The 12,080-nt window shown below is 44.3% G+C and overlaps 1 protein-coding gene across 1 annotated transcript; it reads right to left on the minus strand.

The window, feature by feature from the left end:
- Window positions 1-8,615: 8,615 nt before the first annotated feature.
- Window positions 8,616-11,453, minus strand: PSMG4 (proteasome (prosome, macropain) assembly chaperone 4). The gene is made up of 3 exons (XM_015427182.1): window positions 11,218-11,453; window positions 8,972-9,047; window positions 8,616-8,795 (listed from the first exon to the last, which is right to left on the minus strand). Exons 1-3 carry the CDS (start codon window positions 11,422-11,424, stop codon window positions 8,674-8,676), a joined length of 405 nt encoding a protein of 134 aa, XP_015282668.1. The 5' UTR covers window positions 11,425-11,453; the 3' UTR covers window positions 8,616-8,673.
- Window positions 11,454-12,080: the final 627 nt, after the last annotated feature.

The following is a 12,080-nucleotide window of genomic DNA, read 5'->3' on the forward strand; positions in this document are numbered from 1 at the left end:
CATGGTAACATTTTGTAGGAGAATGTTTCCAAATTGGGAGGGGGACATGAAAGCTCAAGGGATCTGGGATGTGAAAACATCTGTTCCCAAAAGCAGCTAAGCTGGAATTCTGACCAGTCTGTCATTAGCGTTGCTGTGAGCCCTCACTGTTCCAAAGACTGTTCAGTTCTAATGGGTGGAATATTTAAGTAAACGAACCCAGTGTAAATGGAATGCTGGAATAAGTTAAGGTTTAAGATTAGGGGGAGAGAGAGGGAGACACGGAATATCCAAAGGGGTCTTGTGACGTTCTTGTAGAGGAGAGTGGCCTCCCCACGGGACTATCAGACCCCTGCTCAAGGGTAACCGGAGCTGCCACCTCCAGTTTGAAAGCCCATAGGAAATGGCCACCGTAAATGTACCAAACAAAATCCCAAGTGCTCTTGTAGGATTTCCTCTATTTCCCCAATATATAGGTCAGTACCATTGTTTCAGTTGGCTGTCAATGGAGGCTGACACCTCGATTCTTAAAGATGCTTGGAAGTTAAGTCCCACTGAAATCCACAGGTGCTGGCTCCGGTACTTAGGGCTGGGGTGTCAGTGAAGTTTAAAAAATATATATATTTCCCCCCTCCCTTCCCTAAAAGGTCAGCAACAATCCATGCCAGCTATTTCAACGATAGTTCTGATGCGAGCACTGGCTCGGTTCTTGACGCTGGAACCAATTCGACGCGAGGACCTCCTAAACTGGCTGCTGCTTCACATCTAGTTGACTCTCCCACTTCCTGCCCCCCCCCTCAGCCCATGCATTCATGATTGCCCAGTGCTACAGCCATTTAAATGGAATGCAACAGTCAGATGTGTGGTGATGTGTACGGCCATCCATTTAGCTGTCACTTTGTTCGGTGTACATTGTGGGCAAGGGAAAGGGCTCGTTTTTTGTGCTTTCCTCCCTGCCGTGTCCCTTCTTTGCTCTCTATATATTGTCTGTCGACTGACGTACCTGTGTTCCTACTCGCTTCCTCTGGCAGGCTGCCCTTTTGCATTCCAGTGACCGGCACAAAGCCAACAGTGTCGCTTGGCGTGTAGCAAACAGAGCAGCCTTCGACACTGGCTAATTGGGCAAAACTGAGCCTGTGCAGGAAGAAGAGCATTTATGTACTTGAGCAGAATAATAATGTTGTGAAGCTGCTGATTTTTATACCGAGGATGAGACGTTTGGGGAAATGTTTCTTACATCTTACTGAGAAAAACAAAAACCCTGGATTGGTCAATTGATTCGTTCCTCCCCCCTGATTTGCCACTGCTGCAGTCACCTCAGTGGGACTCGCTGAATCAGTGCAAACCTAGGTCCTTCTCACTCTCTAGTTGACCCCCTGGCTTTAAACGACAGCAAAACGGCCGCTTCGCCTCCATCTTTCTTTACATACAGATAATTACCTTACATTTGCATTGGGGGGGGGGAACAAGGCCTTTTGAAATTGTGCAGTATTCACGTGCCAAATTTGTGTAATGCCTATTGCCTTTTTATATAACGCTTGTTACAGCTACGTATCAGGAACAGCAGTGAAATCTATGAAGTATCAATTTCATTTGTTTTTAAATGGACTGGGGCCTTTGGAAAAATATTATGGTCATGCACAGGCTGCAAGCTAACACACAGCACTTTTTGCAATCTGTGTTGTATGGAAGAGCTTTTTGATTCCCCCATCTCTGTGCATATATTCTTGAGATGGAGCTCAAATCATGTTGCCCACTCACCAGCCTATGGAATCTGATTGCATTTTAACACTGTTAAGTCCCCATTGTTTCTTTTATCTGATGCCTGCTGTATTTTCTAGTTCCCTATTCTGGTATAATGCTCCTAAACTTTACAAACAGGCACAGAAAAAGAGCGCAAGACAGAGAGAGACAAAATCTCAACATGTGGAAGTTCATGGGCGCACACCCTCCCCCTTTATTTTTTATCAGAAAACTGACAGCTAGACTTAATACTCTGTAGTGTGTTCCCAGTCTCTCTCAGATTCTGCAGGATTCAAAAGCACAAAGTTGTTTCCCATCCCAGTATTGTTTTTGCCGATGAGACTGAAACACTGAATGGATGCAACTGCCTTCTACTGAGGCAGACTGTTTGTCTATCAGGGTCAGTAGTGTCTATTTTGACTGGCAGCAGCTCTCCAGTGTCTCAGGCTGAGGTCTTTCACATTGCCTACTACCTGTTCCTTTTAACTGGAGACGCCAGGGACTGAACCTGGGGCCAACTGCATGCAAATCAAATGCTCTACCTCTGAGCCATGACCCCATCAGTACTCGTCTAGTACTTCTTGTTGTATGCCTGATTCAGGAGTTTTAGAAAAGAGGCAATAGTGAGTGATCCACCTCAACAAGAGAACATGGCCAAATGTGTAGTGCAGGCCTGTGCAACTTGTGTTTCACCAATACCAGGATGTAGCCTGCCAGTTGCTTAACAGCCTTCCTGCCTCTGCAATCCCTGAAGTTTTTTCAGTCCCTAGTGGGCCACCGTACATGGCTGGTGAGCTGTGTTTGGCATGGTGGAGTCTTATGTTCCACAGAGGTTCATACAGCACCCCGACAATATTGTCCACTTTGCTGTATGAATGAGAAAGGCTTCTCAGCAATTTTGTCAAGTTCTGAGCCCTTCGATCCTGTGTGTGTCATGTCAATTAAGACAGCTTTGTCAGATCGGTATCCTTTTAGGTCCTTTGAGGTATGTCAGGTACACATGGCAAGTTATCAACTGTTGGAATTGTATATTTTGTTTTTGTATCTCTGGGCGATTTGCAAACATTGCTAACTCCTAGTAGGCCCACGGTCTGAGGCCTGAAGGAGGCAAGTTCAATGTGCCGGGTATCAGAGAGACACTCAAGACTTGTTTGTGTTACTCTTTGCAGGGTTTCTAGTCTTAAGTGTACCAGCAGAAGTGAGCAAATGAAACAAAATAGGAAGAAGTTGCATGTGTGTCCATTTTGAAAAATTCCCCTGAGGAAGTTCAAGTCCTTCAAAACCTGTAGGGATTTTTACAACATATTGCTGCCAGAAAAAGAGAATTTCTTTAAAAAAAAAAAAATTTTTTTTTTGCTTTGACTTATTCTGTGATGTACACATCCATCCTGCTTGGGTTTCTGATGTGCAGATTTTTTTTGTGCTTGGAAAAAGCCTGCAAAACCCCTTTTTTTGTCCCGAGATAACAGTGGTACCAAAGAAATGAGTATATACATCACAGCCATGGTTTTCAGCTGACTTCCAGGTGTGAAAGGCTATGGGAAGAGAACGGAACAGTGTATAGGCCAAAGTCATGTGCTCAGTTATGCCAGAGTGGCTTCTTACATGCAGCCACGTGCCATTCTAAATGGGCCTGCCAGTGGCAGAATGTCAAAAGCCAACCATTTGTGATAACACAGTAACCAGGCTGCCTTGACAAAGGCTGACTCAAGAGCATGAAAACTACAGGCTGAAGAAATGGGGAATCATCTTGGGCTCCTTGCTCATTGCCAGGTGAGCTCTCAAGACAGGTGGCATATAACATTTGGCAGACTTCATATAAATCGATGCCAGAGCTGAGGGCCAAATGACACGTTAGAGCAGCCACAGATTTGACCCGTGGCTGCTGGCACCACTTTATAGCAGAATCTGACCCTTTTAAAAAAATTCCATGAGGGGGCCTGTTGTGTGTGTGTGGGGGTGATATTGTCCCCCCTCGTGCACTTTTTCAAGAGCTGAAACAGCCTGTTTCTGAAAAGACATGGGGGGGGGGCCAAGATCACCCAGTTTCCCCACACCAGCATTCTTCTGTAAAATTGTGTCAGCAGCCACAAGTCAAACTCATGACCACCATTAACATGCAGTTTGGCTCTAAAACAGCCAATAATTCCAGTCAGGGAATGTTAGATAATCTCCAGGCCTGAAGAAATTAGCAGGTATAAACTCCATTCAATGTAATATTATAAAACAGTCAAGTCCATTCTAACAGCAGGTGCACCATTCATTTATGTTTATTTTCCATTTTCTGTAAGCCAAGATCTATTTGTTTTGCTGGCTTATTTTTAATTTGTGTTGAAAACATTTTATTTTTCTGTTTTTAAACAGCACGAAAATTGAGTGAGATTCAGTTTTCAAAGATGTTTTCTGTTAATAATTTCTGTTACTAAAATACAATCAAGAAGGAAACGCCATTTGATTGAAGCTTGGTAGAGGTATTTTCATGGGGCTGCTGCTGGCTACTTTTTTTTTTTTTTAATGGTACTGTTTATGTTGCCACTTTCTAAAGCCAAACAACAAAAATCACTAAACTCAAAATCAGAAGTGCCATTTTATGAATTCTGAAGGTCCTATCAAGTTTTATCTGTAGCTGGCACAGAAAGACAACCACTGAAGCATGGGCCAGCTTTTTCATACTTCATTGGAAAGCAAGAAACAAAACCTCATTTTTAAATGTATTGTGTGAAAAACGTTTTTGGGAAAGGAGTAGTGTGCTTTGTCTGTAGTGGGTGAGACCCCCCCCCCACGGTTTCTGATGAAGTTTTATTGACTAATCGTTGTTACTGTATGGTTTTTTGATCATGAGTAGTTTGGTGCTTCTCCATAGCACAAGCTTAAAAAAAATCAACTACTGAAGAACAGTCTTTAAAAAGCTAAATGTCTGCATGATGTTACATCTGTTGTACTTACTGAACAACTTTGTATGTAAATGTACAGGAATAAAAAGGCGTTGCCCCATTAGCATACCAGCCCTTGTGTGTCTCTCTTGCCTCTGGCACACGGTGATTTCAAGCGTGGGGCTATCTAGATCAGTACCATTACTTTGACCGCAAGCAGCTCTCCAGGGTCTCAAGCAGAGAAAAGTTTTTCCCATTCTATCCTGCCTGAGATCCCAGGTACGCACTCTTGCTTTATATATTGAAAACACACTGTTGTACTGTAAAGAAAAAAGAAGTCAGCTCACCCCTGGACTAGGAACTGGGGGCAGGGGGGGAATAATCTAATCCTCGGTTGAAGAAATTACACTCACTGCTGAGTCCAAGCACACAAAAACCACAAAGCTGGATCAATCCTAGCCAGTCTCAACTATTGGTAGTACAATTTCCTTCATATAAGTTCTCTCGCTTTACTTCTAAAATGATGTAATGGAAACTTCATGCTTAACAAGGCCCACTTGCTAGGAGGCACCAAATTCTGCTACCCAGTTGTTTTAAGAAAATGCCTGAAGGACGAGAGAACAAAAATTGCTCCACTGAATGTCTAGTTGTATAGCAGATATAAATTAGGTCCTTTTAAATCAATACTACATGTGTCGTATGTCCCATCTAAATTTGCTTGTGTTGTTTTACTGATATTAGACGAGCCTAAATGAAATATGTGCTAGAATCATGGTCTGTTTTGTTAACATTTTCAGGTGATTTAAGCTGAAATTGTGGTATTATTATTATTATCATTATTATCATTATTATTATTGATTTCTGACTCACCCTCCCCTGCTACTGCAGGCCTCAGGGCGAGTAACAACATATTATTTATAAAACCATGATAAGTCAATTCAATTTAAACGTCAGTCAACAATAGTCAGATGCAGTGCTCCCTCTAAGCTGTGGAGTCTTGTGAGCAAAAATTCTACTTTGTGAGCTACTGGCATTTATTATTATTATTATTATTATTCAACTTTTATCCCGCCCTTCCGCCGAAGTTGTGAGTGAGCAATTTGGCTACTGCATAAATTAATTTGCTCTGGAGCCATCCTTCCTGAGCTAAGGCAAAAAATGTGTGAGCCAAAGGCTAAAAAACTGTGAGCTACCTCACACTAACTCAGAGGGAACACTGGTCAGATGGTATAACAATGTAGTATCAATTGGGAGAATTTAACCACATCAAAAACTAGGGGAAGGTCCACAAAAAGAAGCAGGACAGGGCCCATCAGATGGAGTTGTTCTTCTCCTCAGTCAGTACATAGATCCCTCTGCCCAGTTTGTAGAAGTGTGTCTTTAAAAAGCCAGTATCCTATCTAGACAGAAGCAAGAAACTAAACATTTTCATTTAGACAGGAAAGTTTGTGAACATGGCTGGAGTTCTCCTCAGGAAGATAAGAGGCTATGACAGCAATCCTAAGCCGTTCTAAGTAAATCCCATTGAGTTCAACTGGACTTACTCTCAGGAAAGCGCATTGAATCACGGTCTATAAATGATATCCCAATGTGCTGGAGTAAGCAGAAAGTAGCTTCAAGAGAAGCTGAGAAAGAGAAAGATGGTTTAATTGAGAAAGCCTCTAGAAATTTTATTTCACAAAAATTTTACCCTACTTTTCTGCCCTCACAAGGCCACCAATGCAGGAAACACAACATGCATAATAAAATCACATTTTAAAACCATTAGAACTAACAAACAAAAACAACCCTCAACACATCACTAAAAACTAAAGCACATACAAGAACAAAACACTGGACAAGAAAGAGGGATCACTGAGAGAACACCGAACTAAAGAAAATGGTCTTCATCCACTGGCAGAAGATGGCACCAGAAGGGAACAAAAGAATCTCCCTGGAGAGAATTCCAGAGTTTTGGTGCCACTACAAAGAAGGCCCCCAACACCAGCATTCTGTATAGGCCAATGGGGATAGACTATGGAAAACCAAATGGAAGTGCTAATGGGGCAGGGGAATGATAGTTAAAAAGATGTGTTCTCTACGGTAATGGAAACACTGAATCAGTGGCAAAGAAGACCTTCAAGGGTAAAGCTGACCATTAGGGAGGCCTTAAGAAGAAATTAAAAGGGGGGAAAAGTCAACTGGCAGGATGCAGTGTAAGAAACTGTAATATGGGAGGTGTAGCACGCACTTGTGTCATTAGTACCGGCTGCTTCAGAATGAGAGACACTCAGCAGCTGTTCATTGCAGTGATAAGGCTTAAAAGTTAGCTAAATTACACAAAAACACCCCAGGAAACTCAAACGCTATACTTGTAGGAAATATTCCGTGAGCATGGATCACAATTTTATCAGCAATCTATATTCATTAGGAATCACTCCCTATCGTATGTGGAAAAACAGTGGGAGGCTCCCTGGGGAGGGTAGAGGGGAAAGCATGAAATTCTGCAAAAGCCTCATTGGCATGAATAGTATTTTGGGTCAACCTCATCCCTTTTGGCAGAGTGTATGCAAGAGAAGAGGCTGCGATGGCTCAGAGGTTAAGACGCTGAACTGCAGACCGGAAGGTCGGTAGTTCAGCAGTTCAAGACCCAAGTGCTGCATGATGGAGTGAGCTCCCGTCTCTGGCCCCAGCTCCTGCCAACCTAGCAGTTCGAAAGCAAGAAATTGCAAGTAGATAAATAGGTACCACTTTGGTGGGAAGGTAACAGCATTCCATGTGCCTCAGCATGTAGTCATGCCGGCCACATGACCACGGAAACATCTTTAGACAGCGCTGGCTCTTCGGCTTGGAAACAGAGATGAGCACCGCCCCCTAGAGTCAGATTCAATTGGCTTTCGAGCAAGGGAAATCTTTACCTTTATGCAAGAGAACGCCCTGAAGTATTGTACCCACGGTATATTGCTTCTTGGGTTGTCAGTGGGGTATAATGCCTCCAAAGCTGCCATTTTATCCAGGGGGGAGTCTGCTCTCTGTAGTCTGGAGGTCAGCTGTCATTCTCTGAGAACTCCAGGCCCCACCTGGAGGTTGGCAACCCTAATTGTATTCAGCATTTGAAGCTGCTCACCACCACCAGTGTTCCCTCTAAGTTGAGTTATTGTGAGCTAGCTCACTGTTCTTTTGGCCTCCGGTTCACACAGTTTTGTCTTAGCTCAGGAAGGAGGGCTCCAGAGCAAACTGATTTATGCAGTAGCCAAATCGCTCGCTCACAACTTTAGTGCCGGTAGCTCACAGAGTAGAATTTTTGCTCACAAGACTCCACAGCTTAGAGGGAGCATTGACCACCACCCTAGAAAAAACCCTAAAACAAACAGATTTGACATATTTTAACACCTGTCTGTTCAGTCTCATTTGTATTTTGAACTTTACCGATGAAGCTACTTCATTCTGAATTTGATCATTAGTCCTTGTAGGCCAATACTGTCCATCCTTAACTGGTACCAAAAAGGGTCATTCTAGCACTGCTACCAAAGATTCCTTTTAAGTGAATCAGGGAGCCTGCAAAGCTGCTCCTAATACCATCAAAAGCCTGTAAGTATTTTGATTAGCTATTTTGATCAGCAACAACTACCAATTTGTTTTAAAAAAACAAACATAGGACCATGAGTTCTAGTCTAGACTTTCCCCCAACTTAGTTTAAAAGGGGGAGCATTCAATAAATGCAAGCTGCCCATCTGCACTCTTAACATAGAACCCAAGACAAACAGAATTGCCTGAGCTGTCGCTTTGAGAACCAGGTCTGCAACGCAAGTTTTCTAATTGTGTGTGATACACCTTACATCCTCTAGGTGGCAATCTTAGGCAAATATTGCTTCCTTCAGGCGCCTCAGTCAAGGGACTGAACACTTTTGAACTTGGTCTTTATTCCACAAAACATGTTTAGTTCCCTTGCGTTAGATTGAAGAAGCTAAAATAATCAAGGGGGAAGGGGTCAGACAGTAAAATATTTTTTAGAAAATAAAAGTCACTCAATGACAGGGAAAACATCCATTTTTATTTTTAAAAAATACAACACAGACATGCCTACAGTGGTTCCAAGCTAAAACTTTTCTGGAAAAGCTTTCATTTCCTCCTTGATTCGGTTTTCTACAAGCAATATGAAGTTGCTGTCGGTATTTTTAATATTATAGCTGACAAAAATCTGTTTTTTAGTCTTGCTGGCTATAAAAAAACACAAGAAAGATGTCTATCACTTACTAGGGAAAACATGGGGGGAAAGTAAATATTTGACTCATAGCAGGAATCTAAAATACATTCATTGCCTACAATGATTAACGGAAACTGATCACTGAGAGAGGCATAAAAATAATGAAATAAAAGCAAACATGCATACATACCTAATCTTTGGGCTAAAGAGTTTGAAGTGTTGTCAGAGGTATCACCAAGGAGTAACGTAGATGCTGGAATGGAGTCCTGGGAACAAAGCAAAAAGCTGGTGGATTTTCCATCCCTAGACCATAAAAGCAGGCTTCAAAACCATGTGATCTGCCACTGCCCCCTGGACTACTACACAAAGACTGCATTAAATCCCCTACTGCATTAAATCCCACCAAACGCCAGTTTTGTGTAGTAGTTAAGTGCATGACGGAGTGAGCTCCTGTCTCTGGCCCCAGCTCCTGCCAACCTAGCAGTTCGAAAGCAAGAAATTGCAAGTAGATAAATAGGTACCACTTCGGTGGGAAGGTAACAGCGTTCCGTGCGCCTCGGCGTCTAGTCATGAGGGCCACATGACCACGGAAACGTCTTCAGACAGTGCTGGCTCTTCGGCTTTGAAACGGAGATGAGCACCGCAACCCTAGAGTCGGACTCGACTGGCTTTCGAGCAAGGGAACCTTTACCTTTTAAGTGCACAGACTCTAATCTGGGAGAACTGGGTTTGATTCCCCACTCCTCCACTCACAGCTGCTGGATGACTTTGGGCAAGCCATAGTTCTGACAAGAGCTGTCCTTGAAAGAGCAGTCCTTGAAAGAGCTCTCTCAGCCCCGCCTACCTCACAGGGTGTCTGTTGTGGGGAGGGGAAGGAAAAGGAGTTTGTAAGCCGCTCTGAGACTCCGAGTGAAGGACAGGGTATAAATCCAATCTCTTCTTCTTCTCTTCTTCTATTGGAATGCTAAAGGCAGCCTCTTCACTACCATGAAGGTTATTCCAGATGGGTAGCAGCATTAGCAGCAACATAATCTTAAAATGGCTCTGGCTTTTTATAGCCAGGGTTTCCAATCTTACACAACTTTATGAAGACTGGAATTTTCCAGAGCACTGGTCTTATCTTTGATCATAGAAGGATTCCTAGAATTACCTGTTGCCCAGACCAGGAAGGGCCAGACTAGCCCAATTTCATTAGATCTTGGAAGCTCAGCAGGGTCGGCCCTGGTGAGTAGTCGGGTGGGAGACCACCAAGGAAGTCCAGAATTGCTGAAACCACCTCTGCTTGTCTCTTGCTTTGAAAACCCTACAGGCTCATGATAAATTGCCTGCAATTTGATGGCACTTCCCACCACCCAAATGAGAGACCACTTCCAGAATGATGCAACCAATACCCTCCATAATCCAGCAAATTCTGTTTACATCTCAGTTATTCGAGGAATCAACCTTACTGATCAATTAAGGAGAAAGGTCCTACGGAAGGTAAGAGTCCTGGAAACATTTAGTCCATCTGTCTAAAGTCCTTGTTTAAGAGAAATCCTGATTTTGGTAAAAGCTGTGATCTTGGGCATGCTTGCTTGGAAGTAATAATACCAGAGAAGTAGCCATGATAGTCTGTTACAGAAAAAAAAATTAAACAGGAACCTTCTGGCATCTGAAAGACTTTATTCTGAGATAAACTTTTTATAGACTAGGGCCACATCTCCACATCTTTGAGGGCCGGGACAGGGCAGTTGTTAGTGTGTCAGACTAGACACGCCCCTAGAAGCCTGCAAAGTGACCTTGGGCCTATCTCAATCTCTCAGCCTAAACTACCCTCACAAAATTGTCGCCAGAATTAAGTGGAGGCGGGAAACCATGCGAAAAGCCACCTTGGGTCCCTGATCAGGGACAAAAGCAGGTTATAAATTAAAAAACTAAGCATCTTTGGATATTGCACCATCGGTGTGAAACAGCAATAATTCAAACCGGATTTTCCTGCGTGGACAAGCCAATCCGGTTGCCTGCGATAGTATAATGTCCAGAACGACGCGGTTCCAGCAAAATTTCATCAGATGGTTAAAGCACCACTACTAGCACCAGAAGAGTTCCGGTATACGGACGCTTATGCTGAAATACAACCCCATTAGTCTTTCAGAAAGTTAGAAGATCCCATTTTATCTTTACTGGAAAGCAAAAATCGGTGAACTCAATACAGCCCACTTCTGAGTAAGCATGCACAAATCCAGGCTGCGCATTGGTTTCCTGTGTGTCACAACATCCCCTTCCTAGGCTGCATTTAAAAAATAATAATCAAACTGCATTTTTAAAAAATACACTGAAATCTTTTAACTACTTTCCGAGAAATCTCCACAACGTTTTCCCTGCCGGCATGCAGGCTCAAGGCGGCATCCCCTGGTTGCTCCTGCCCTAGGCGGGCGGGCGGGGGGGGGCACTTACGCGGGGGGTGCACATGGCCACGGCTAAGTTGCAGAGCTGGGGGGCCTCCCCGACCCACAGGAAGAGCGAGCCCTGCAGGCGCATGGCGTGGAAGTGCACCAGCTGCTCGGCCAGCCGCCCGCAAAACTGGTGCAGCGAGATCCGATCTCCGCCGGCTGCCTCCACGGAGACCGAGCCCGGCGGGGAGGCGCCCCTCTCGTCCTCCATTGCCTTCAGTGGCCGCGGCAAGGGGAGAGCAAGCGATGCCCGACAACGTCGAGCGCGCCCGCCTGCTTTTCACTTTCAGTTTGGGGAAGAGGCGGGGCGCGTTCGGCTGCTGCGGTCCTTCTCGACGCGGCTTCCCGGCTTGGAAGGAAAGATGGCCAGTTCATAGGTTTTGGGGTGCTCCCCCCCCCCCCCCCTTGAAGGGGCTTTTGGTTTGCCGTTTAAACTTACCCCCCCCCATTGAAGGGACTTGTGGTTAGCCGATTAAGCTTGAGATATCCATTGCAAGCAGCAAAGGAAGAAAAAATGCAACGAGTCCGGTTGGCTTTTCAAGATGGTCCCTGTGTTACATAGATTGAAAGCTTCAATAGGCTTTTCTGGAGCAAAGATTTCTGGTGACTGGTGCAAGGGAAAGAAGACAAAGAGATTGGATTTATACCCCGTCCGTCACTACCCGGAGGAGTCTCAGAGCAGTTTACAATCCCTTCCCCTCCCCCTCCCCACAACGGGCACCCTGTGAGCAGTGTTCCCTCTAAGCTGAGTTAGTGTGAGCTAGCTCACAGTTTTTTAGCCTCCGGCTCACACATTTTTGTCTCAGCTCAGGAAGAAGGATGGCTTCAGAGCAGACTAATGTATGCAGTAGCCAAATCGCTCGCTCA

Source organism: Gekko japonicus, unplaced genomic scaffold, assembly GCF_001447785.1.
Source record: "Gekko japonicus isolate JY-2015 unplaced genomic scaffold, Gekko_japonicus_V1.1 scaffold812, whole genome shotgun sequence".
NCBI lineage: Eukaryota > Metazoa > Chordata > Lepidosauria > Squamata > Gekkonidae > Gekko > Gekko japonicus.

Coding starts and splice junctions, on each gene's coding strand:
- PSMG4 (XM_015427182.1), bottom strand. CDS start 11,424: ATGGAGGACGAGAGGGGCGCCTCCCCGCCGGGCTCGGTCTCCGTGGAG. Junction 9,048..11,217: donor TGGCCATGTGCACCCCCCGC/GTAAGTGCCCCC, acceptor CTTTGTTCCCAG/GACTCCATTCCAGCATCTAC. Junction 8,796..8,971: donor CTCTTTAGCCCAAAGATTAG/GTATGTATGCAT, acceptor GTTTTTTTATAG/CCAGCAAGACTAAAAAACAG.